The following is a 24530-nucleotide window of genomic DNA, read 5'->3' as shown; positions in this document are numbered from 1 at the left end:
GTGTTAACCGGAAGTGACAAAAGTGATACCTCGATTTTCAGAGTTCTAGGATAAGCCTACAATTCTGGCTTTTGACATCCATGAATTTTTACCTTTTAAGAGACGGACTCAAACAAGTTTTAATTAACTTATTAATTAATTATTCAATTTGGGTATAAAGAAGACAAAGAAGTCAGATTTTATGGCTGATCAGTGAAATCACTTGTTTGAATAACCTGTTTATTGCTCTCAACAATCGCATCTTGACAGTTACATATTTGTAATGGGAGTTGGATACAAATTAAACTAATTCAAACCATATTGCTAACCTGATTTGCTCAAGCTTAGAATAAGCTCTTCGGAGGTGAACTCGGATGTAGAGAGTGGTATAATATGGAGCTTAAGCATTAGAGTTGTTTAGGTGGACAGTATTAGAAATCACAATTCGAAAAGGTTAAAATGATGTTGTTTTAATTTATATTTATAAATATGACCTATCTATCAAACCGAATTTAGATTTGACATTCTTTAAATCAAATCAAACTCAAATTTAATTTGAGAGTAGCTTGTTGTAACATTAAATTTAATTAGAATAAATTCAAACTTAAATTCGACTCCACTCAAATCTAGCCGGGGATGTGCTGGCCTACTGGAAATTAAATGCTGTTTGAGAGATTAATTAAATGCAGAAACGCAGTACACACCTGTGACTGGCTCTTAAGAATTTTGGAGGGGCGCCTCTTCCCACTGGCTCTGCTCGAGTCGCCGCAGCAAAAGATGATGAATCGGATTAATAGCTCCACTGGTAGTTGTGATTCCAACAGCAGAAAGAGAAGATACAGATTTTTTTTATGAGTGACTAGTGAATTCTGATTGCTTGTGCGTGCCCATGCAGGCCCTACTTTTGTTGCTTCTGGGGAAACACTAACACTAATTCTAAATTCTAATTAAGCTTTATTAATTTAATTTCTCTAACAAAAACTACTGATCTGTTAGATTCACTATGTTTCTGCCAGAAAATACAGTAAAGTAAGAGGAAGGTTGCCTGAAGGCTGTGTTGGTCTAATAACTAGGTATCAATTAGATTCGATCGTATTGGCAGAATACTATGTTGATTGAAACATATTGATTTCGATTGACACCCCTTTTTGTCCAAACTCTCAAAATTTCAAAATCATGTATATCAAGAAATCGCACGATATCAAACATCGACCAAGCAAATTGTTTCAGGGTCATCAGTTAATAAACTATATATCAATATATGCATCATACATCCCTTGATGCTAACAACAGAAATTTGTAATTTATTAAGTCACCACAAGTTACAACTATGCTGTGGCCTCCCAATTATGGAGCCAGCAAACAACAATGCTTTAAATCCAAGTCAAATATATCATATGTAGTTGTCAATGATGCAATATCTGGCTTAAAAGTCACATACCAATTAATAAATGAATCAATCACATCAAAGGCCCAACCTCAAGTCTAGAGTGAGGCCTGAAGAATAAGAGGAGGATGCAGAATCATCTTCAACTGGGGCAGGCAAATTGAGGTCCAAAAGATTGCTGAGGCCTTGATTTTGCGAAGGCTCTTCTCCCTTTTCCCAGTGACACCTCTTGTGTCCACCAAGAGCCTGTCCACTTGAGAACACCCTCAAACAAATACTACACTTGTGCCCCAAATACATCATCATCTTCTTATGTTCTTCTTCCACAATTTGATCCTGATCAATCTCACATCCATCGCTTCTTGCTATTGCAAAACACCCCTTCACATTCTTATGGCTAGCCCTGTGTCCTCCTAAAGCTTGGTGGGAACTGAATACCTTCTTACAACTATTGCACTCGAACCTGGTGCCACTCAAATTTCCCATGTTGAATTCATTGTCTTGAAGAAGAAGAAGCCCCTGTGGAGGACTAGAAGTACCATATTGATCGCCCTGATCACCATTAGCCAACATCAAAAGACATGCTGCAACCTCATGGTCAGCCACAGTCATTGTGCCATCATCTCGAACAGGTGAAACCGAGCGGAGAAAATTGGGTGGAGGATTGATGCCACGCCACTGGCGCTCGGGGTGGCACCTCATGTGCCCAAAAAGTGCCTTCCAGGACCAAAACTTCTTGCCACACTCACTGCAAGGCCTGGTGATTTTTGGTGCACCAGGGTCAGGTTTCCTGGCATACTTTGGCTTGGAAGCACTAGGGGAACAAGATGGAGTAGAACTGGGATCAATCTTGATCACTTTGGACCTTTTTCGGCGGGGATTTTGATGGTATTTGGCATCAGGACTGAGAGAAGAAGCAAAGTTTTTGATGACTTGGTGAGTTTGAGCAGAAGAGAAGAGAAATTCAGTGTCTGAAACTGTGTTGTTGGTCATCACTGAGGGTGAAATTCTGTAAGGAGAGGGAAAAAAAAGAGTGCCCATTAGTGGGAGTGTTACTTATGTAGTTCGAGCGGTTATTTGATTCAGATGAGACACAAGCTTTTGAAATGGGCAGTTTTTCTGTCAGTTGGTGCATGCTTTGTGATGGTTATCCATAAAGAATTAGTTCAGGTTCAGGGTAATTTTACAAGGAGTGAAAGGGTTTAATGGTAATTAAAATAGAAGACACTTTTGGAGGTGGAGCTACATGCCCGTACGCACTTACAATTCATCACACCCGTAAATGAAATTGCTAAACAGGACAAATAACTTGATTAACTTATAAAAACTTAATTTAACTAATCACTTGAGAGCAGAAGGTTAAAAATGTTGAAGTTTGGAGACAGTTATCCTGATCTCCTGAGGCTTAGGACAAGAGGGTCTTTGTTTGTTGCTTCATTTTAGCAAGGTATTGGGGAGCCAAATGTGATTGAAAGATGCCCACACTACTCCAAGTAGCACAAACATGCTAAAATCCTGCTTTTAGCCAAGTTTGACAATATGATAACTAATACAACAGGCAAATTTACACAGAATGGCTAGAATTAGAAAAGCTGAGCAATTGAATATTTTAACACCATATGACAGTCAACAAAGTGGAACTTGATAATGTCAATGGCTTTTGATACTCGACAGGAAACTGTAGAAGAAATCCGGGTAGAATATTACAGTGGGTAAAGCTGATGTGGGAGAAGACAACCACAACATTACATACAGGAGAAAACAAAAATCAGTAAGTGCATTCCTCCTTGACAAGGATGAAGTAAACAGTGTCTCATCTTCATGGTCTTTTACTTGCTTGATCGGTCTGGATGTGTCAAGGGTTCTCTCAGATTCTTGATAGATTTTCCTAACACATTCAACATTGCAACACGGTTGACTTCTTTGGCTGCAATAATGCAAAAAGAAATGAGCAAAACTTGTATTGCTTCCTGTTGTCTCAGATTGCTGAAAGGTAGCAGATAAATATGGATGGAAATGCACAATATAGTCACTGACAGAATTGTGTCCACAATAAAAGCAACTGGACAAAAAATGTCAGTTGAGAAAAATGCACATCATTTTAGATCTCCCACAAAAAGTTTGCAACAAGATACCTCTCGAAAAACTACAAAAGCGATTATGGAACACCAATTTTCATCCACCAAGTTCAAATCTGGAGAGATTCTTTAAGCACACTATTGCTGATAAATAAAGGGATACAAAAGCCAAATATCCATATACCTTCCTCCAATGAAAGCTGAATGGATCTTTTTTCCAGTGCAACTGCATGCCTGCTAAGTTCAGCCGAGGAAAGTGACCGAAGCACTTGTGAAATCACAAAAAGCAATTTGTATATCAGTGTTATCAAAACTTTTAACAGAGGCAAAATAGAGCAAAATAAGTTGGCTTTTGCAAAGTAACAACATACTCTGCACGTATTCCTCTTGATCTGATTGGTCCAATCTCTTCAACAGCATCTGCAATTGATGAAAGCGCTCTGGCCAGAGCAGATTTTTCATTCCTCTTGGATCCTCCAAAGGGGAAGCAGAACCAATAGGATGATAATTGGATTCTGCTGGAGATTTCACAACAGACCTCCCAAGTTGAGGAACTGATGGTTTTCCAGATGAGCTTGTCAAGGAAGTCATGGGTAAAGGTGCAAATGCTGGGAAACAAGAAACCTTTGGTTCCTTTATCTGGGGGTGCTGATGAATGCGGTCAGATTGACCAGCTTGCTTTGGGTGCACGCAATCGGAACTAATGGTTGTGCTGTCAGACATATTGATATTGCCCAACTCTGTTTCAGATTTTCTACGAACATATACTAGATGCCCATTTGTAACATTGCTGCTCAGTGATTGGTCTCTTGAGGGGCTTACTGGGTAATCATTTACTGGTCTCTTAGTGCCAGAAACCTTAATGGCATCATTAACAGGTCCTCTATCCTTTGAATATGGGGAACTTCCGGTAGCATTTGGCACCACAAGTCTGTTTTCATTCTGCAATTCTCTCAAAGCTATCTTCTTTGCAGCAACTGGCTGCTGCTTATCACAAGTGGGCAAATTAGTTTCAGGACTACCCAGCCTATATTCATTGACTTTAGAATCTACTGCTTGTTGAACCATCTGATATAATTTGATATCTGCTAAAGAAGTTAAGAGAATCTGCAGTTACAAATGAGAGATTAAATCAATGGGGAACACAAATTTCTAAATTAAGCTAGTGAAAATATCACATTTAAAACACCAGAAGCAATATTGTAAAAAATAATGAATTAATAAAAAGAAAAAAGAGAGCATCTCAATATTGCATTGTGTAACTCAAAATTGTAGTTGTCAAACTAATTCAACTAAATATAGCTAATAATGCAAACAACAAAGGGAAGCAAACCTTTTGATCATCTAAACTGATTATTAAGCCAAAGTGGAAGATATTGCTGCAATCGTATTTACTGTGATCACATGGCAATAAACTGCTAGAAGATATGATGATATGGAGAATATTTTAAATCATGATTATTTTTCCTTCACCGTATAAAACAAAGAACACTTTTACTTTCCCAATGCATTTCACATTGTACGTGGGCACCAATGTGCACATCATCAAAAAGAAATTAATAAAGGGTTACAGACCAATTTTTCATAAAAGAAAAAGCATGACCATAATTATATTACATACATGGAACAAAATAATATCGTAAATAGCAACTTATTAAATAATAGAAACTGGCTTGGACCTTGGAAACCTTAACAAGGAAGTTTGCAATAATAACAAAAATAAATAAATAAATAAATTGCAGCTTGATGGTGGTCACAAGTTTTCCTTTAACTTGTTCATCTCTCTCTGTTTCTCATAAGGACAGCATTTACATTTGCATTAGATGTACTGTCTACTCAGCAGATACAGATAACAGTTTCATGTATAAAACGAAACATGACAAAGCATATACACACTATGTCTGTGCTTATTAAACACATATGCTACCATATGACCCAGTATTTGCATGCTATCAAAATTACCATAGAAAAAGTCATGAGAATGACCCAGTATTTGCGTGCCATCAAAATTACCATAGAAAAAGTCATGAGAACAGCATGTAAAAGTTTGACGAAATATGCATAACACCATAAAATTCTACTCAAATTTCAGGTAAATGTAGGCTTGGTCTCCTGTTATCACCCACGCAAGTGCTAGAGAGAAGTGGACAGGAAAACCAACATGTGAAAATAGGTGCCAATTCTTTATTAGCTTTTACACAGAAAATCAATTTAGTTAAGTGATGGAACAAGAATAGACATTTTTGTAAACTCATCTTCCAAATGAAAACAATTATGACCTCATTCAAATCAAGCACATAGTGATTAATCTGTACTTTTATTTGTCAAGTAAAAGAACTATATTACAGATCAACGCGAAAGGAATCAATTAAAACTGTAAAGTGGATATCTTCATCCTATTAGTGTACTGGAAAGGCCTTCTACCATTTTCAGATTTAAATCTTCCATTTTAGTCGTACAAACAATTGTCTGATCGTTTGTGTGGCAAGCTAATAGGCAACCCAGTCAATTATTCCACCAATTACAGCAAACAAACTCAAGAAAGGCAAAATAAAAATTATTTTATTGATAGAAGGGGATTACAAAAGGATAAGCCAGCAATTCTAAGAGTCGGGACCTCCTAATTCCAGCCATTGGAAGTGTTGGAAACCTCCCTAATCATCCCTAAGGCTGCCCACAACCAAAGGTTGTCCCAAAACCCTAATTTTCTTCCTTTCCTCCCTTTTTACAACCATAACATAAATATACACCAATTCTACCCCTAGGATTAAGACATGTGTCCCAAAATCCTTAGATCCTAACACAAGCTATTGCAAAAGGGTAACAAAATAACATCTTGGAATTTTTATTGCATACACCCTACCAGCATGAAACATTTCAACCATTCAGATTACATCCAACGAGCTTGAACAAGTACAATCTAAAAAGTTCCATGCTAGAATCCCTTCTACAGATCATCATATAATCTACCATATATTATATTTGCACCAGTAACTACAACTGACAAGTTTTCATCTCATTATGGAATTAACAACACAAAATTACAACAAATTTACAATTAATGCCTGTGATCGTCGACCAAAGTCCTGAGAAGAAAATTAAGAAAAAAAGGATAAACCAACATAATAAGCTCATGCATTTGCCACAATCCACAACGTACCAAGGTCAGTTTCCATTAGTCTGCTTCACGGAAAAATTCAAAGTTATAATTGAAAAATGCAGAAAAAGGAAAACATCATTAACTCGACTTCACAACCAAATACAAACTCAAGTGACGCAAGAATTAAAATATGACGGTAAAACTCCACAACACCACTAATTAAATGACAAAAATAAAATTTAAAAAAACCCATAATTCACGTTTCTTTCTCCATATAGTGATCTTTTACTTCACTTCATGATAAAATAGCAAAAACAATTAAATGAATAAATAAATAATAACACCCAAAATTGAAAACTTGAATTAATCAAAATTTTAAGACATGGGTCATGAAAATTGTGTGAAACAAGCAAGACCCGTCAGATGAAATTGCAGAAATATAATACAATCGAAAGTTTAACAATTTAACAAAGCTATGCTGACGTATTATACTTCAATATATGTCATAAAACAAGTAAAAGAACTAGTCATTAAAGAAAGTAAAGTGATAAGGAAGACTAATGAAGAAAACACGGAAGAATAGCAGAATAGGAAGCGGCATTACCTCAGCTCAGCACATCGAAACAGCTCAGAGTCTCACACCGCGCGCGCGAGAGAGAGAGAGAGGGGCTCCTCTAATGAAGTCCTGTAATTTTACCATGCAGCCCGTCATTCTTTTTTAATTGTTTATTTTTTTCTGTACTAGCTTTGCTCTCACCTTAAAATGACTAGAACAGGTATTTACTAATGTTTATTCGTGTATTGGCTTTGGCTACCTGCATAAACCCTTTTATTATTTTTTTAAATTTTTGGAAAGAAAATTAATCATCTTGACGGAGAAAAAATAAGTTATATTTAGGAATAATAATAATAATAATAATAATATATTTATTAATATTTTTACTAACCTATCTTTTGTTAATGTGATTGGGTTTATCCCATAAAATTAGCAGTGTTACCATACATTAAACATTTCGAGGGAGAGAGACAGGGCAGCTTGAGGATGGCCCGCTTAATGAGTTTATAAAAAATTTTAGTTTAATTAAAATAAAATATTAATAAAATTTTACAAGTTTTTAATTTTAAATTTTTATTTCTAAAAAATTATTTCTTATTCTTTGATACGTTAGTAGAGTGGTCTAATCCATTACAATACACCTAGGCAGGAGAAGTTTGATCCTAGACACCAATGATTTGAAAAACCGGACCGAAAATTGAGTTTGATCAGATGAACCAGTTAAAATCGAGTTTGACTTTTGAATTTTTTTAAATTTTAATTATTTTTAAGTAATTTGATTATTTTTTATTAGATTGAATAAATTTCTAAATGTTTGTAAGGAAAAATAAGTTCAATATATATATATATATATATCTCATATATACTAAAATATTTTTTTATAGACAATAATTTACAGAATTTTGTTTTTTTATATTATGAGATTGGAAATTTTTTTATTTTAATTGTTTCATTCAAACCAAATAAATAATTATTACTCTTTGAAAAATATATATTTTAATCTCTATAGGTGTGGACATCTTAATTGATTTTATTTTTTACAAAATTTTAAACAATATCTATTTATTATAATTTTATTATAAGTTGAACCGATCAATTCTTCAATTAAACTATGAGCCAATGAAATAATCGGTTTGATTATTAGTCTAATTTTTAAAAATATTACTAGACACAATAGACTATGTTGAAATCGATTCAATACAATCTATTATCATATTTATTAAGAGTTGAATGTAAGACATTTTTTTAATTTTAAATATATTATTTCATTGATCAAATGGTTTTACTATTGGTTGGATTGGACTGTCTCTCCCATCGAATCGATATCTAATTTAGTTTTGAAAATATCGGATGCAATCTCTGGGACTTCCATGTCAAAACAAATCACCATTAAGAAGAGATTGCCATCAAGCCAATTTATGATTAAACTTCAAACATAGTGACAAAAAATTCCATGGTAGCGCCTGCGGATTCCAATTCCAATTCCAACCTGCTAATTTGCAAGAACGTTCCACAATCTTCAAGACCCCTACTGTCCTACACGCCAAAACCTAACTCCATCTGCGGACACTTGTATGTCACCCATCAAATTACCCAGCGGAGTTTCGGTGCCTCCAAGGCACTTTGTCCTACAAGTAAAGTTGTTTAGATTCCTCTATTCAATCTGACCCCAAGTGCCCTCTTCACCAACTGATCACTGCTCTCCTCTCTATAAATTCTATCACGCACTCGTTGCTCTTCAATTCCTGCATAACCACGAAGTTTAATTCCTCACGAAACATGGGTCTCATCCTCTTTCTTGCCTTCTCATTCCTCCTTCAAGGAGCACTTGGTACTTTTTCCATTTCTTGTATGTCCTAATATGAACTACATAATTTATTTCATAATGTTCATACTCTTGGAACTATGCAGGTGGGATTATATGTGAGGAGTTGCCTGCTGAGCTCTGCTCATTTTCCGTGTCAAATGCTGGCAAGCGATGCTTGTTAGAGACCTATGCAAAGAGTGATAGAATGGCGGTGTATCAATGCAAGACATCTGATGTGTCTGTTGGTGTCATTCATGATCTGATTGAAACTGATGAATGCATCAGCGCTTGTGGGGTTGAAAGGAAGGCTATTGGCATGTCATCAGACTCTCTTCTTCAGCCTCAATTCATTGCCAAGCTCTGCTCCCCACAATGCTATCAAGCTTGCCCCAATATTGTTGACCTTTACTTCAACCTGGCCCTCGGAGAAGGTGATCATTTCTCTTCCCCGAGTCTTTTCATACCATTTTTTTCTGCAGTTTTTGGGTTTTATATATACATGAATTTACTTGTGTGCAGGAGTGCATTTGCCTACTTTGTGTGAGGCACAAAGAGCAAATCCAAGGCGTGGCATGTTCCAGATTCAGAGCTCTAGTGCAGTTGCAGGTCCTGTTACTTCTCCAGGTCCCATTTCAGCTCACACAGACATCTCTCCTGCCCTTGCTCCAATTCCAGCTTGATGAAATTCCACTTACCCGGTCTAATTTATCCATTGGGTTTCTGTTTTAAGTTAAACTGGGAGCTCTCACTCACCATCGTATTATATGTAATAATCACTTTGAAATTTATATATCAGCATATTATTCTAAGCTTTGTTATGGAGAAAATGCTTGAACATCAAGTATTGACTGTTTCATTTGCTGCTCTAAAATGGAAGCCTACTATGATGACATTTTGGAGGAGGCTTGAACATCAAATAAATACTATTTCAACCAAATCATATATTTTCATATATGGTTGGGCCGAAATTACCCCTTAAATGTGAAATTTCAATGATTGGAATTATTAAAATTGCATAAAATTAGTGTGAATTTAGCAAATTACAATTACATCGAGTACAATTTGGTTGGGATAACATTGAAATCTTGCTAGTGTTGTTGCACAATTCCTTTTTTTTTTTGGGTCACATTTTTGGATGAGAATGAGTTGGATGCTTACCATTCCATTTTTTATTTTTAAAATGTTTTAAATATTTTCGGTTCGGGTGAGATTTCTATTTTTTAAATTAATTCGTTCAAATCGAGCGGTAAATTCGAAAACTGTCGCTTGGGACAACACGAAATCAGCACCGTCGAAAACATTAATCAGCGCTTATACTTCCAAGATCTGAACTCGAGAAAAGCGTCATTCACCGTCCGATGACAAACCCCATGTTTTTCCACACATCAAACAGTGCACGATCAGCCTACCCCATGCGTTGACCACGTGACTACATCACAATTCCAAAGGCTAAGCCTCGACACATCGAAAATTCTAAACCCTAGCTTGGCTTTACTCTACTCTCGTCTATGATCATCCTCTGCATCAATCTCTTCCCACTCTCAGATCAACCTGCATTCATTCTCGGTACGATAAGATCCTGGCCGTAGATCCGAATTTTCTGAATTTTCCAAACTTCTATTGTTGCTTAATATGAAATTCAACTCGTTGCGTAGTTTTGTTTATGTGTTTATCTTTATTTTTGACTTTTTAACATATCGTGGAGTAGAAGCTGCAACTTTGGTTTATTTTTCAAGTGAGCCTGATAATTATTGAGCATTTTAGGGTAGGTTTTTTTTTTTTTTGAATAGTTACGATTTTATTAGTTTTTGTTGTAAATATTTTGGCTTTTAAGTGTTGGGTGGTATATGTATCTTGGTACGTGTGTGAGAAGCAGTAATAGTTTCTGGCTGCTGTTGTTTCTTTAGAGTGCATTGAGTTGCAGTTACCCTTTTGGCTAACGAGATTCTTAAACCGTGTTTAAGCATTTTATTATTGTGGTTGCAATTGATTCTTGTTGCTTGAAATATTTCACCTGGTTGGAATCTTACTTGAAGGTGGTTTTTTTTCTTTTCTTATGGGAAGTTCTTTTAACGATTTACGTAAATTCCAACTTTCGAAGTGAATGTTCTTAAGAGTGTGATTCATTTATTATTATTATTATATTTGACACTTACTTCACATTTGAGATAAATTAATGAAGTTAAAATTATTGGTTTGCTTTTTATTAGTAATTACTTGATCCAAGTTTAGCAACATCTTTTATATTGACTGAGTCTGAAACTTTATTGTGTACAAGCTTTGTTCATTTTAATCCAAAGCATGAAATTATCGGATATGTAAAGCATCCTGTAGCCTCTAAAATCTCCTTTACTTTCTTCTTTGTATTGCTTGCATTTGTTGTACTTTTCAAGGATATTACATAATAACAAGGGCAAAAAGAGAACAGTGAAGCAAATGAGAGAAGTGAATGGAATAATATGGTTATTTTTATGCTCCAGTTTTAAAAATTTCCTTCATTGATTAGGAAATATTATCTTTATGATTGCAGTTATATTGTGAGACATACAGTGAAATATTATATGCTGCATTTTTTAAATTCGAGCATCGACCACTATTGAGACCTCCAGGGAACGGCACAGGAATGGATTCTGGATCTGCTAATTCTACTGTGGATCCTGAGGTGAAACCTTCCGTGAATGTAGATACAGGAACACATAATTCTATGGGTGATCCATCACCAAAACTATCCACTTCTGGTATATCAACATGGGCCAAAAATTTGAAAATTCCTCAGCCATTTGCTGGCACACAAGAAGACTCACCAACAGGTAGTTCTGCAAAATCAACTTTTGCACGTTTTACCAGTGGCTTTGGATTGCGCTTGTCTCCAAAATCTCCCCAGGCAGAAGATGTTTCTGAGGGAACTTCAACATCTGCACAACCAGGTTTAATTGGAACAATTACAAAAAGTTTGGTTGATTCATCTAAGAGTGCAGTCAAGGCCGTACAGGTGAAAGCTAGACATGCTGTCTCTCAAAATAAACGAAGATATCAGGTGAGATGTCCTGCTGTGGTAATTTGATTTAATTCAATTCAATTTTTTTTATTCTATTTGAATTACTGGCTCATAAAATGCAGTTCTTGTGCTTTCTGTTGTTTTGTTGTTTGTGTGATGTAGATACGGATTACCAGCTTAGTTGCTGCACTAAGACACATGATATTGCATATTATTTTCTTATGAAAATAATAATTATAATAACAGATTTAGTTTATGATTTAGACTCTGTGTCTTGATTCTGCCAACAATAAAAAGGTTTTTATAATGCGACTAATACAAATATATAGAAGTGCCTTGAGTGTTAAAAATTAAAATTATACTTATATCCTTTGGGGGTTTTCTTTCTTTTTTATTGAAAGATATATTTTCTATTCATCTCTTGCTATTGTCTATGTTTTTATAAAAATCTGGTTCTTATTGTCTGCAATCTGCATTGTATTCAGGAGGGAGGATTTGATTTGGATATGACTTATATTACTGAGAATGTAATTGCTATGGGGTTCCCTGCCGGTGATATGAGCTCAGGGTTCTTTGGATATGTTGAAGTAAGAAAGTTAATCTTCACTTTACTTTAAAGTAAAGTTGTTTAGATATGGGTAATGGATTTAGGTATGTGATGCAGGGATTCTATCGAAACCACATGGAAGAGGTCATTAAATTCTTTGAAACCTATCACAAGGTAGAAATGTTTACTTTCATTTATGGACGTTTTCTCAAATGCAATTTTATATAATATCTGCTTGATTTGCTGCTATGAATTGAGTAGTTTCATTTTCATCTGCCAAGGTTATCTCATCCTTTTTGTGATAATTGTAGATGGTTATGGTGCTGCATCAACTCCAAATGTCAATGGGAAATGAAAATTTGTATCCCATTATATAGGAGTTAGATTTGGTTGTTCACTGCACAAGTGTAATGTCTGCGTTGCTTCTTTTGATCAGGATTTAAACTATTGTGAGAGCTACTCATTGTTATGCGTTTGAGATGTTTAATTTAGCTTATGTCAAATTGGATAAATTGGTTAGTTTTCTTAAAATTTTGATTGTTGATGCTATTCTGGGTGATTGACTTTTTGCCTCTGATCTGGAGCTGAGGTGGATTTCTCTGTTTCTAAAGTTTTTGCTTTTAAGTTTATTTGAACTACGGAAAATAGCAATACATAAATCAATTTCTGTGGATCTTTCCATGTCAGTCTTTTTGCTTGGAGCTGATAGTTTAAAAGCTTTAGCCGTGGCTTTTCTGTGATCCAATAAAGACAAAAAGCTTTAAATTTGACTTATCTGTGATACAATGAAGACATGCTGTCATGTGGTCTTCCAAGAAAATTAGTAAGAGGAATGGGACTGTGACAAGGATATGCCAATAATTATATATATGTGTGAAAGTTGCTCATTGCACTCGTTTACTCAATCACATGTAATATTCTAGTGTCATCACCTCTGCAATGTGTTTGTGTGTGATCAGTTTGTGTCATCCTTACATGTGTTTGAAATGTGTGTAACATGTTGGAAAGCATATTATTCTATTCTTCCATTGCTTCAACTTAGTACTTGACCCTTTAATGGGTCAGACTATATATAATGATCCCCTAAGAGAGTTAACCTGTTTTTATCTGATGATTATAAGATTTATTTGAATATATTACAAGCACTCAATTTAACATTATAACTTCAATTATCATTTTTGTGATTTTCAGACTTTTTAATTATCACAATTTCTTTATTGCAATATTTAAAATTGAACACGTTCGTTAATATCCTGGTCCAAACTTAAATGTCCAGGATAAGGTAGAGGGAATTATGCCTTTGGGAATTGCCCTCTGGTTCTTATATTGTTATTAGTCTGGTTTACTGGCATACATGCGTCTTCTTACTAAGTAGCAGGATATTGACCTTTCTATTAATCTACTTTGTGTATGCAGGACAAATACAAAGTGTACAATCTTTGTTCTGAGAGGCTTTATGATGCAACCTTGTTTGAAGGAAAGGTTGGTGTTCTGTATCCTCTTAATAATTCTAGAAAGAAATAAGATGAGTTAGGTTTTTCATCTTCAATACCAGATATCTAAACTGAGGTTTTTCATTGTCCCGAACAGAGATCTAAACTAAGGTGAGTAAGTTCAGATGTGGCTAGTTATGGTTGTTATTAAGCATAGGAAAACTATTGGATTTCACCTTGTATATTAATTGATCGATAGATCCTTCAAGGAAAATTTGCATCATTTGATATATGTTGGAAGCATCTCGATGCATAAGATCACTGAGATCTTGAGAAGACAGAAAATAAATCTTTTGACTTCAGCCACTGTAACTGCATGTTGGTGGCAGTGGAAAAATGTTCAAAAAATTTTGTTTGACAGAACATGATTATGATTTTTGGATAAAATTTTGTTTGACAGAACATGATTATGATTTTTGGATATGGTTGAGTAGTAGAATGTAGTAAAACCAAGATTGGGCATTTCTGGTGGACTGCTAAGCGTCTCCTTATTTTATTCTTGACTGAATATGGGTTTAGTGCAACATTGGCCATCATCAAACAAAATTAACTCTTGCTGCATTTGTAAACGCATGCAATGTATAAACAACTTTATTCTTAATGCTTATAGAAATCACAAAAAATGTTGAATGAGTGATGATAATGTTAGTAGCTTAGTCTCTGGTACTTGTGAATCCCAAGATTTTATGGTGCTGTAAAGCAGATTTTTTCAAGATTTCCTACCCTCACCTTTATTGATGGTGGTCTTAAACATTTGGAGACCATGGCTTTATTTGGCCATTAATTTTGTAGTTGCTATAGCTGTGGGGAAGCTAATTCTTTGAGTATTGCCTCAGGTAGCTAGTTTTCCATTTGATGACCACAATTGCCCCCCAATTCAGCTGATAATATCATTTTGCCATAGTGCATATTCATGGTTGAAGCAAGATATTGAGAATGTTGTTGTTGTGCACTGTAAGGCTGGAATGGCAAGGACAGGGTTAATGATTTCTAGCCTTTTACTGTATTTGAAGGTAAATACCTGAAGCAAGTTTTCTGAAAGATGCTGCTTTAAGCTTGTGGAAGTTTTTGAAACTTTAGTTGTCCTTGGTGCTGAAATTTAAAGTATGGACTTCTTTTTGCTTCTTTCCTCAGTTCTTTCCTACTGCTGAGGAATCCATTGACTACTACAATCAGAAAAGATGTGTGGACGGGAAAGGGCTTGTTCTGCCCAGTCAAATTGTGAGTCTGTTTTGCTATGTATTAATTTTTGAATTGTTGCATATTCTGTGTTTAATCTTATAATTGTTATCTTAGAGGTATGTCAAATATTTTGAACGTGTCCTAACATACTTCAACGGAGAGAACCAGCCTGGGCGTAGGTATACTTCTGGCCATGTATTTCTCATATAGCAAATTTGGTTTTTGCATAGGTACTGACTACTCATTGCATCTTGTGCAGGTGCATGCTTAGGGGCTTTCGGCTTCACAGGTGTCCATACTGGGTCAGACCCCACATAACTGTGTCTGATCATAATGGTGTGTTGTTGCATCCTTTCTGTTTCAAAATCTATCCTGCCAAAACTTGATTGTATTCTACAGTGAATGCAATTGTCAGAATTTTCCTTTTCCCTTCATTTTTTTGTCTCATTAGGCTTTTCATGAGTTGAATTTTCTCATTCTTGGAGTTATTGTTGCTACATTTGATTGCCATATTCATGTGTTCTTGGGCTTTTATCTGTTAGTTATCCCTTAACATACCCTCTCTAAGTGAAATTTCATCCCTTGAAATAAATAATGTCTACTTGCAACAGGGAGTTGTGAAAGAAGTTTGTTAGGTTTAAAATTTTATCGGCTAATTATGCATAAAGTATACTTAGAGTCTTAGATTCATATTTGTGGTATTCTTAAATAGATTCATATTTATAATATCAAAGTCAGTTGAATATAGTGCTTCTCAATTATCATGTAGAAAAGCAGAAAGCTTTGGAGGTATCCTTGTGTTGCAAGTTGCTCGTCACAATTTAATTTGCTATGATTTTGTAGTTTCTTTTTTTTTTTTTTGTATTTAATATTGTTAATTTTTGTGTGGTTTGACACTGGAGTGCTAGTGTTGAAAGGTCAACTGTTGTAGTTCTCTTATATGCCTAGGTTGTAGTTCAGCATACTTTTTTTTTTTTGTGATCTGCATGGGTTTGAAATATTTATATGAACAGTGTGGTTCTTATCTAACATCTTTATTTTTTTAAATGCTGTCTTAAACTAGGTGTTCTCTTCTCCACAAAAGGGCATCCAAGAACCAAGGATTTATCGGTAGGTTGGTTTATCTTTTTTCATGCAGTTACCTAATTCCTTTTAAAATGTTTATGCTAATATTTTTTATGATTACCTGAAGCTTCTTTGTTATCATCTTAAACCCTAAATTTACCTTTCCACAGTCCGAAGATTTTTGGTTTAGTGCTCCAAAGAAAGGGATTATGGTTTTTGCCTTGCCTGGAGAGCCAGGTTTGACAGAGTTGAAAGGCGATTTCAAAATCCATTTTCATGATCGCCAAGGAGATTTTTACTGGTTCACCATCTGGCCTCCCCATGATTCAATAAATTTCTATTATTATGATTTTGTAAACTGGAGTTTAAATAGTTCACTTATTTCACCATGTGATTTCTCAGCTGGTTAAACACAACAATGGTGGAAAACAGAAAAATTCTGAACACCAGTGATCTTGATGGGTTTGACAAGGTAAATTTGGAGCATGTCATTCAATGATAGTATTTGCACTGACGTCCTGCCTAGACAGCACTTATAACCATACTCTCCGCACTTCTTTTCTTTTTCTTTTTCCTTGAAATGTAGCTTGACATATGTGGTTTCATGGATTGTGTGCAGAGGAAATTGCCTTCACCAGGATTCCAGGTGGAGGTTGTATTAGTAGATTATAATGGCCCTGTTCCGGCAAGCCCAAGTTCTGAAACTGTTACCAAGAAATCAGATGAAAACTCAGGTTCTGGTCCTCCTGCCATTAGTCATGGTATAGCTTCTCCAAATGAAAATAAGGAGACAGCAAATCCCGATCACGATGATGTGTTTTCAGACAGCGAGGCAGAAGGTGGTTCTTCCAAAAGCAAGAAAGGTCCAGCTGCTGGAGGAACTGCCTCCTCCACCTTTGGTTCTGAAACAAAAAATAATTCAGATAAAGTTACTAAATTAGCACATGCAACAGAACAAGTTTCGTTGAGTAATGTTGCCGACACCCTACCAAAACCTGCTACTAGTGAGCCGAAAAAGGAAGCAGCAGTAGAGGGAGCTATCCCAGTCCCAGGCCATGAGGTTCCAAACACACAAAGTGAATTCAAGGCTATGGCTGCCGATGCGTCTGTGTTTTCTTTTGGAGATGAAGACGACTATGAAAGCGAGTGACCCGGTTGGCTTGGAATTAGAAGGTATGTACATAAAGTGGTTAGCAAGTTATATGTACAAGTAGGGATGATGTGCAATCTATTCTGTAAATCAAAAGTTGGCTCGGCAGAGAATGAATTGTTCCATTAAAATATGGCTGGAATTTATGAAATTTGTTGGAAAACAGAAAACTACAATATATATGTTCAAATTAATCTGTTGGTAGTTTTCTTCAGGAGTTTTCATATTTCTTCATTTCAATGATATTTTCTCACTTTAGAAATTGATTTTTTTTTTTTAAATCTCCGTTAAGTTTTGTTAGTTAACCTTCCCTGTTCTCAATACACAGCCGAAAGTAACACAAAGGAAATACAAGAAAGAAATGTTGGAAATATGAATTTTATCGCTAATTTCCAGTTGCTTACAACTTACTCGTGCTTGATATAAATGTTATACAATTGGCCCTATTTGTGGGCACATTCATGAGAAAAGTATCTCCACCCCCTAGCCGCATCCTAAAAAACTCAAGATTGTTGGCACATTCTAGAACTTGGGTTGCTGCATTGCATGGTTGTTGCCACTAATTAAACTAGGTTAGACACACACAAAATGATATTGTACCTAGATTTATAATCACTATATCAAATAAATTAAAGGTTACAAATATGATATAAACTTGAACGCATGTTTTTTCTTTAAAATATTTAATATCCTATCAATTTTACTATTTTTCCGATCATACCTTTGCTAGATATTGGGTTGTCTTGTTGTGTGTGCGACAGCTGTGCTAGAATTGCACACTGTCACGCTCGCAATTGTCAGATGGTGACAATTAATTTATATAAGTTTTTAGCTATAAAGGAGGGGAGCTATGCATGAACAAGAACTAGCTAATGAATTGCCACCTCTATTGTTTTTCCATGAGAGTGGTTGAGGTTGAGGCAAGTATTAGTGTGAGTCAAAAATGTCGATTCCATCTCATCAACTTTATGATTATTATAGTAAGAAGAATTCATAATTGTTTTTCTTTAACTAGGTCAAAAGCCATGTGAGGTGTAATTGATGAGGCTGAAGTGTATATGATTCTTCTCCTTTAGCAAAAATATGACTCTCCACTCAAGTACTTGCTTCTTCTGAAACCATTTCTGCTCCATTGGCAACCTAAAAGTTGAATTGGGTTGTTGAAAGAGAGATTCATTCACAAAGCAAAAGCTTGCATGCAATTACTAATTAAGTGGAAGAATTACGAGTTGATTAACATTAATGGACATTGATTGATTCTAGTTGATTAACATTAATGGCCATTGATTGATTCTAGTGGCAAACAGTCATTTACTCTCGCAGCAAGCAACTTCTTCCAAAAGTAAAAAAAGAGGAGTTAACAAAATTGATAGAGTAATTAGAATTTGTATAGAAAAATTTTAAGTTTAAACCTCTATTATGCTTATTAAACCTATCATATTAATGGTTGATTATAGATTATTTTTTTTTTCTTTTATAAACTAATATCTTGGTAATAAATTGAATTATAGAAATATAAATATTACCCAATTAATAATTTAAGTGATAAACATAAGATATTTAAGTAATAAAAAAAATATAAATTTAACTCTTAATGATTATATATTAACATCAAACTTATAAGATTTGATGTTTTCTGGTAAGCCAATAGGGTAACTTCAGATTGGATATTAAAGATCTATCATAGAGTAAATCTTTTTTAATGATTTTTTATTCTTAACCACTCTATATTTTCATCATTTATCACAATATTTCCTTTTTGGATAGTCTCAATACTAGTTTAAGTGAGCTGGGGTTCTATAGTAATTTTATAGATTTGACTGACTTTTTTAATTAAATTTGGGGACCAACTATTGCTTGTCAATTGTCAAAGACATTGCAGGAAATAGCTTCGCTTGAATGGGTCGACTTCACTTTTATTCAACAAAATTTGTGATTATATTCTCAAAGGGTTGAAAAAAAATGTAATTCAAGAGGGTCCTTATGATATAACAAAAGTTTATGGGCATTAAATAGGAATAAGGAAAATAAATTTGGATGGGGGAGGACAGCGTAGGACTACGGCTTATTAATGAGTTGGGGGACGTGTCACTGCCGCGGACAAAACGGCATCATTTATTTCACTTTCTCGATCCGAGTAAACTAATTTAAACAAAGACTAAGAAAGGAGTCAGCTTCTTCTTCACCCCACCGCACTTAACGTGCGTATGCTACACGAACCAAAAAAACGCGGCGAGGTAGAAAAGTTGAAATCGCCTGAATATATGGGTAAAAAATTTTAGCCAAGCTAATACATACAAAAATTCTCATAGGAGAAAACTTTTTATTGTCCAACTTTTGGCCGTGTTGTTATATAATTATGTATTATTTTATTATTAATTTTAATTTAATTAATTATTTAATAATATATATTTATATAATTTTATTATTTTTTATTTAATATAATTATTTTTTATAATATTTTCTTTTTTACCTTATGACATTAATTAACTTTTTTGTAATAAAATATAATAACAAATTAATTATTGAATTTAAAGGATGATGGGAAGGCAACTCCTTCTTGATAATTTTATAAATTTTATTGGAACATATTTCTTAAAGTTGAATAACATAGTTGACTTTGAAATTTTGGTTCGAATTGCTTTGTTTTATTTCGCTAAAATTCAAACTAAGTTGAGAAAGTAACTATTTTTTTAAATTGAGTAGAACTTAAACTAACGTGAGCTCAATTCGATCCAATTTATGAGCTAAATAATAGTTAGATTTAGTTTAAACTGGATTAGTAATTTAATTTGAATTATTTTTAATGATTATCAAAATAATATTATTTTATCTATTATTAAATAAAATTACATCACTTTATTAATGAACCATAAATTTTAATTATGAATTCAAGTAATAAATTTAAATTATATATTTAAATCAAATTAAATAAATTATTTTTATTTAAATTAAATTAAAATTATTTTTAATTTTAATTTATTAAACTGAAATTAAACTATTTTTAATATGAATCTACTTCAAATGAAGGATGATTAGGTTCGACTTTAAAGTGTGAAGGCAGACTTTAAATGGAATTATTAGGGTACGCTGATTAGTTGAGTACAGGAGAAAATAGCAATATGTGTGTATAAGGTAGTTTTTTGTGGTTAGACTTGGCGCGTGTGCCAATACATTTTCTGCCCGCCAACGAAGCACACCGAAAGCACAGAGATTTTTCAAAGTCCCAAATTCTATCTATTTATATAAATATAAAGGCCAAACGCCACTTCCACTCAAATTTTGATGTAATGTATATAAATAAATATATATTTATAAAGTGAAATTTTAAATATTTATTTATAAATAAATTTTAATTAAAATTTTTTATTATAATAAAGATAACATTTTTATTTTAATAATATTATTAAAAATATTTAATTTATCTTATTTTTAAATTTTAAAAAATAATAATTTTATTTTTCTCTAAATATTTCTAATTTTGAAAAGTATTTATTTTTTTCATTTCTGAATTTTTTCTCCACTCTAGTCACTACTCATTGAGATTCTTTTTGTCAAAGATGTATACACATCGATGAGTATTTCCCACCAAGAAACATGGGTTGACAATTCATATCTCTTTATCAGAGATAAGAGACGAAGAGATTCGGAGATCCATATCTCTTTTATGATGAAGAGACTTAGAATAGATCTCTAATCTCTTTGTTGGCCTGTGTTTCTCTAAGACATTGCTTTAAAGAGAAGTAAAAGATAAAATCAATTTGATCAATAGAAGAAGAGGTCGTTAGATTTTTAAATAATCTAAAGTTGAAGATAGGGAGTTAAACTGAAGTTTTTAAAAGTTTGAACGCAGCTAAAATAAAAAAAAAATGAAAATATTATATGTGAGAGAGAAAATATAACTTTTTAAAATTAAAAAATTTTATATAAATATAAAGTTATTAATTTTTAAAATTTATAAAAAAAATATAATGAATTACATATTTTTTTAATAATAATTTTATCTTTTATTATGATTTAAAATTTTACCAAAAATTAATTCATTAATTGGCGTATGGATTTTTCTATTCTCATAAATATATATTTATTTTTTATTAAATTTTTGGTAGGAAATAGTCCTTTCGGCCATAGATAAAACGTATATATCTATATATATGTATACACACGCAAAAGTACAAGCGTGAAGGTCACTCCTGATAAAAACTCAATGGTTTCGCTCTTTCTGTCATTCTCATTCATGCTCTGAATCTCATCTCTCTTCTTTCAAAGCCCTTTCTTTCTCTTTTACCTATTCCCTTTGCACGTCCCACACAGACTTAGAGAAAGAAAGAGAGAGAGAGAAATGGGTGGGGGCTTGAGCTTTTCTTTTGTAGAATGAACTTTGAACTAGAACAATCACTTCTTCTCAGAAGAAGATGGCAATTCTTCATCCACAACAACACCATGCTCATGATGACAATGATGACGAACAAAACCCTTCTTCATTCCTGCTAGATGAACTCTACTGTGAGGAAGAAGAGATAGAAGATGGTGTGCAGGAAGAAAGTACTGCTGCTATTCATTGTAATGCTGAAAACCCTTGTTTGTTTCCTCGTCTCTTGTTGGAGCATGACTTGTTTTGGGAGGATGAAGAGCTTCTCTCTTTGTTCTCTAAAGAACAAGAACAGAAGATTTGTAATTTGAGTCTTGTGGAGACCGATTCTTGTCTTTCTGTAGCTCGTAGTCAGGCTGTGGAGTGGGTGCTTAAAGTCAATGCCCATTATGGGTTCACAACTCTCACTGCAATTCTTGCCATTAACTATCTCGATAGGGTCCTCTGTAGCTTCCATTTCCAAATAGATAAGCCATGGATGATCCAGCTTTTGGCTGTTACTTGCCTCTCTTTGGCTGCCAAGGTTGAAGAAACTCAAGTGCCTCTTCTCCTTGACCTCCAAGTATGTAAAGTTTACAACTTTAATTCAGCCTTGGCTGTTATTACGATACATTTCTAATAGATCGATCTGAGTTTGTTTTTGTGTATAGGTTGAAGAAGCTAGGTATGTTTTCGAAGCCAAAGCCATTCAGAGAATGGAGCTCTTGGTGCTCTCTGCACTCAAATGGAAGATGCATCTTGTCACTCCACTTTCATTTCTTGATCATATCATAAGGAGGCTTGGATTGAAGAACAATCTCCACTGGGAGTTTCTCCGGGGATGTGAGCGTCTGCTTCTCATTGTCGTTTCTGGTAATAATTTTTCAACAACACTTCATTCAAACTCAGATCTTTCGATAAGAACAAGAAAAAGATGCAATTTTGTTTCGATTTATCAAGAAAAGTAACGTTTTTATTTTGATTATTATTTTGTTAGAATCAAGATTTGTCAGTTTTCTGCCATCTGTATTGGCAACCGCGACAATGATGCACGTTATAGACCAGGTTGAGCCTTTGAACGCCATTGACTACAAAAACCAGCTTCTGGGTGTTCTTAAAATCAGCAAGGTACGCATCATTACACGCTGTTCTTTGTTGGGTCCATTATTCATTAATTTAAACAATTATTTACACATAATTTGACCTAAATTACACATTAAATTGCCAACTACAATGTAACAGGAGATAGTTAATGACTGCTACAAGCTGATTCTCGAGCTGTCTAATCCCAAAAGCAAGGCCTACCAGAATCCCCGCAAGCGAAAGTTTGAGCCTGAGCCATTCCCTGGCAGCCCCAATGGTGTTATTGAATCCGAGTTTAGTTGTGGGGAAAGCTCAAACGAGTCTTGGGCAATGAAAAAGTCACAAGTCCTTTCATCCCAAGATCAAAATACGGTCCTTAAAAAGAGCAGGCCCCAAGAGCAACAGATGCCTTTGCCAATGCCATCGCTGAATAGGGTCTTTGTGGACATGGTTGGCAGTCGTCCCAGTTAGAAAACCCACGCACCACCCCCCCCCCCCCCCCCCCCCCCCCCCCCCCTCCCCCCTTTCTCTCTCTCTCGCTCTCCCCCCATCTCTTCAATTCCAATAATGCCTATGCAAGGAGAGACTTGTAGAGGGGGATAGATGGCGCATTTACAAGGGACAAGAGAAGAAGAATGTATGCAGTAGTACTAATAGGCTGCCATCTCTTTCTTTCTAGCATACTTTATGTGGACATATTAATTTATAAAAGAATATATTAAAAAACCCCCAAAACAATTTTGTTCTATGCAGAATAAATTGAGATTAAGATGAAACTGATCCTTCATTGGCTTGTCATTAGTCTGAACTCTGAGGGGAAGAATGTGACAAATCGAAATAATTAAATAGTCTAATCACAATCGAAAGTATTAGTTGATGAATGTGGAGATTAGTTAGATGGTGCCTGTTTGTTTGCATGTGAAGGGAAGAAAAATGTTGTCGGCCAGTGGAGATGCAAAGGCCAGTAGGGCTTATGGGGTTTGGTTTTCAATTGACTTTTTTGGGTTTGACCTCGGAGCCAGGGCCATGGGAGCCAAGTTCCCTTGGCTGAGGTGACTAGGGGTGTGTCTAATGAGAGGTGTTTATGAATCTGAGTATAGTTTAAGTACTTTTTAATTTTATGTAAGTTTAATTCAAATAAAAATTAGTTAGGTTTAAGTTTATTAATCTTAAATTAAAGGTGATTTAAGTTTAATTTGAATAAAAATAATTTAATTTAATTATGGTTTGAGTTTATAGTTTAAATTTATAATTTATTAATAAAGCAAAGTTGTAACAATTTATTTTAAAAATTGTTTTACATAATTTAAATCAAATCATGAGTTAAATTTTATTCAAATAGAACCATTTACTTGGTTCACGAGTTAGACTAAATTGAACTCTTATTAATTTGAGTTTGGTTTGGTTTCAAAATGAGTTAAATCTCTAGATTCGAACTCAACTTAAATTTTAACTAAACAGATTTAAGTTGAATTATTCATACAAATCAACACTTCAAAAACATCTTAAGCAAGACATTCTATAAATAAATCTTATCAAATTATTCATACAAATGAAATGATAGCATGCGATTAAATAATTTCAAATTAAAAAAAAAAAAACTGTCATCCAATTTTATGTTATTACATTAATTTGTATGTAACATATTTGTTTATACAGATATTTTTATTTTTAAAACAAGGATAGGAGGTTATTAAAATTATATGTACTAATAAATTTTATTAACTTAGCCGAACAAATTATATATATATATA

General features: G+C 34.2%; 5 protein-coding genes across 7 annotated transcripts; 3 read left to right on the top strand and 2 right to left on the bottom strand.

Moving 5' to 3' along the window:
- Positions 1–1262: 1262 nt before the first annotated feature.
- Positions 1263–2850, bottom strand: LOC123228149 (zinc finger protein ZAT3-like). Its single transcript, XM_044653419.1, has one exon. It carries the CDS (start codon positions 2405–2407, stop codon positions 1445–1447), a length of 963 nt encoding a protein of 320 aa, XP_044509354.1. The 5' UTR covers positions 2408–2850; the 3' UTR covers positions 1263–1444.
- A 94-nt stretch (positions 2851–2944) lies between these two features.
- LOC123228151 lies at positions 2945–7308 on the bottom strand. 2 transcript variants are annotated; one of them, XM_044653420.1, is made up of 4 exons: positions 7149–7308; positions 3816–4551; positions 3629–3712; positions 2945–3293 (listed from the first exon to the last, which is right to left on the bottom strand). In XM_044653420.1, exons 2-4 carry the CDS (start codon positions 4510–4512, stop codon positions 3196–3198), a joined length of 879 nt encoding a protein of 292 aa, XP_044509355.1. In that variant the 5' UTR covers positions 4513–4551; positions 7149–7308; the 3' UTR covers positions 2945–3195. The 2 variants fall into 2 exon arrangements, with proteins under 2 accessions (XP_044509355.1, XP_044509356.1); XM_044653421.1 differs by having other exon boundaries at positions 3816–4529; positions 7149–7299.
- Positions 7309–8524: 1216 nt separating this feature from the next.
- Positions 8525–9713, top strand: LOC123227388. Its single transcript, XM_044652166.1, has 3 exons — positions 8525–8931; positions 9012–9338; positions 9427–9713. The coding sequence occupies exons 1-3, from the start codon at positions 8880–8882 to the stop codon at positions 9585–9587; spliced, it is 540 nt and encodes a 179-aa protein (XP_044508101.1). The 5' UTR covers positions 8525–8879; the 3' UTR covers positions 9588–9713.
- A 456-nt stretch (positions 9714–10169) lies between these two features.
- Positions 10170–17556, top strand: LOC123227996 (phosphatidylinositol 3,4,5-trisphosphate 3-phosphatase and protein-tyrosine-phosphatase PTEN2A-like). Of its 2 annotated transcripts, XM_044653172.1 has the most exons (14): positions 10170–10473; positions 11438–11944; positions 12391–12492; positions 12570–12626; positions 13869–13934; positions 14782–14958; positions 15080–15166; positions 15242–15306; positions 15387–15463; positions 16191–16237; positions 16363–16493; positions 16595–16664; positions 16812–16926; positions 17017–17556. In XM_044653172.1, the coding sequence occupies exons 2-14, from the start codon at positions 11531–11533 to the stop codon at positions 17340–17342; spliced, it is 1734 nt and encodes a 577-aa protein (XP_044509107.1). In that variant the 5' UTR covers positions 10170–10473; positions 11438–11530; the 3' UTR covers positions 17343–17556. The 2 variants fall into 2 exon arrangements, with proteins under 2 accessions (XP_044509107.1, XP_044509106.1); XM_044653171.1 differs by having other exon boundaries at positions 10172–10473; positions 16812–17556.
- Positions 17557–21533: 3977 nt separating this feature from the next.
- Positions 21534–23552, top strand: LOC123227106 (cyclin-D3-1-like). Its single transcript, XM_044651768.1, has 4 exons — positions 21534–22276; positions 22365–22566; positions 22691–22821; positions 22936–23552. The coding sequence occupies exons 1-4, from the start codon at positions 21758–21760 to the stop codon at positions 23245–23247; spliced, it is 1164 nt and encodes a 387-aa protein (XP_044507703.1). The 5' UTR covers positions 21534–21757; the 3' UTR covers positions 23248–23552.
- The last annotated feature ends 978 nt before the right edge of the window (positions 23553–24530 follow it).

The sequence above is a fragment of the Mangifera indica genome, chromosome 10, assembly GCF_011075055.1.
Source record: "Mangifera indica cultivar Alphonso chromosome 10, CATAS_Mindica_2.1, whole genome shotgun sequence".
NCBI lineage: Eukaryota > Viridiplantae > Streptophyta > Magnoliopsida > Sapindales > Anacardiaceae > Mangifera > Mangifera indica.
The sequence above is the reverse complement of the archived record's forward strand: the minus strand, read 5'-3'. Positions and strand labels throughout refer to the sequence as shown.

Excerpts from the sequence above, each read along its gene's own strand:
- LOC123228149 (XM_044653419.1), bottom strand. The coding sequence starts at position 2,407 with ATGGGCACTCTTTTTTTTCCCTCTCCTTACAGAATTTCACCCTCAGTG.
- LOC123228151 (XM_044653420.1), bottom strand. The coding sequence starts at position 4,512 with ATGGTTCAACAAGCAGTAGATTCTAAAGTCAATGAATATAGGCTGGGT. Across the intron at positions 3,713-3,815 it reads TCAAGAGGAATACGTGCAGA|TGCTTCGGTCACTTTCCTCG; the intron begins GTATGTTGTTAC and ends TGATTTCACAAG. Across the intron at positions 3,294-3,628 it reads TCAGCTTTCATTGGAGGAAG|CCAAAGAAGTCAACCGTGTT; the intron begins GTATATGGATAT and ends GCATTATTGCAG.
- LOC123227388 (XM_044652166.1), top strand. The coding sequence starts at position 8,880 with ATGGGTCTCATCCTCTTTCTTGCCTTCTCATTCCTCCTTCAAGGAGCA. Across the intron at positions 8,932-9,011 it reads CCTCCTTCAAGGAGCACTTG|GTGGGATTATATGTGAGGAG; the intron begins GTACTTTTTCCA and ends GGAACTATGCAG. Across the intron at positions 9,339-9,426 it reads CAACCTGGCCCTCGGAGAAG|GAGTGCATTTGCCTACTTTG; the intron begins GTGATCATTTCT and ends ACTTGTGTGCAG.
- LOC123227996 (XM_044653171.1), top strand. The coding sequence starts at position 11,531 with ATGGATTCTGGATCTGCTAATTCTACTGTGGATCCTGAGGTGAAACCT. Across the intron at positions 13,935-14,781 it reads CAACCTTGTTTGAAGGAAAG|GTAGCTAGTTTTCCATTTGA; the intron begins GTTGGTGTTCTG and ends GTATTGCCTCAG. Across the intron at positions 15,167-15,241 it reads TTGTTCTGCCCAGTCAAATT|AGGTATGTCAAATATTTTGA; the intron begins GTGAGTCTGTTT and ends TTGTTATCTTAG.
- LOC123227106 (XM_044651768.1), top strand. The coding sequence starts at position 21,758 with ATGGCAATTCTTCATCCACAACAACACCATGCTCATGATGACAATGAT. Across the intron at positions 22,567-22,690 it reads GCTTCTCATTGTCGTTTCTG|AATCAAGATTTGTCAGTTTT; the intron begins GTAATAATTTTT and ends TTATTTTGTTAG. Across the intron at positions 22,822-22,935 it reads GTGTTCTTAAAATCAGCAAG|GAGATAGTTAATGACTGCTA; the intron begins GTACGCATCATT and ends ACAATGTAACAG.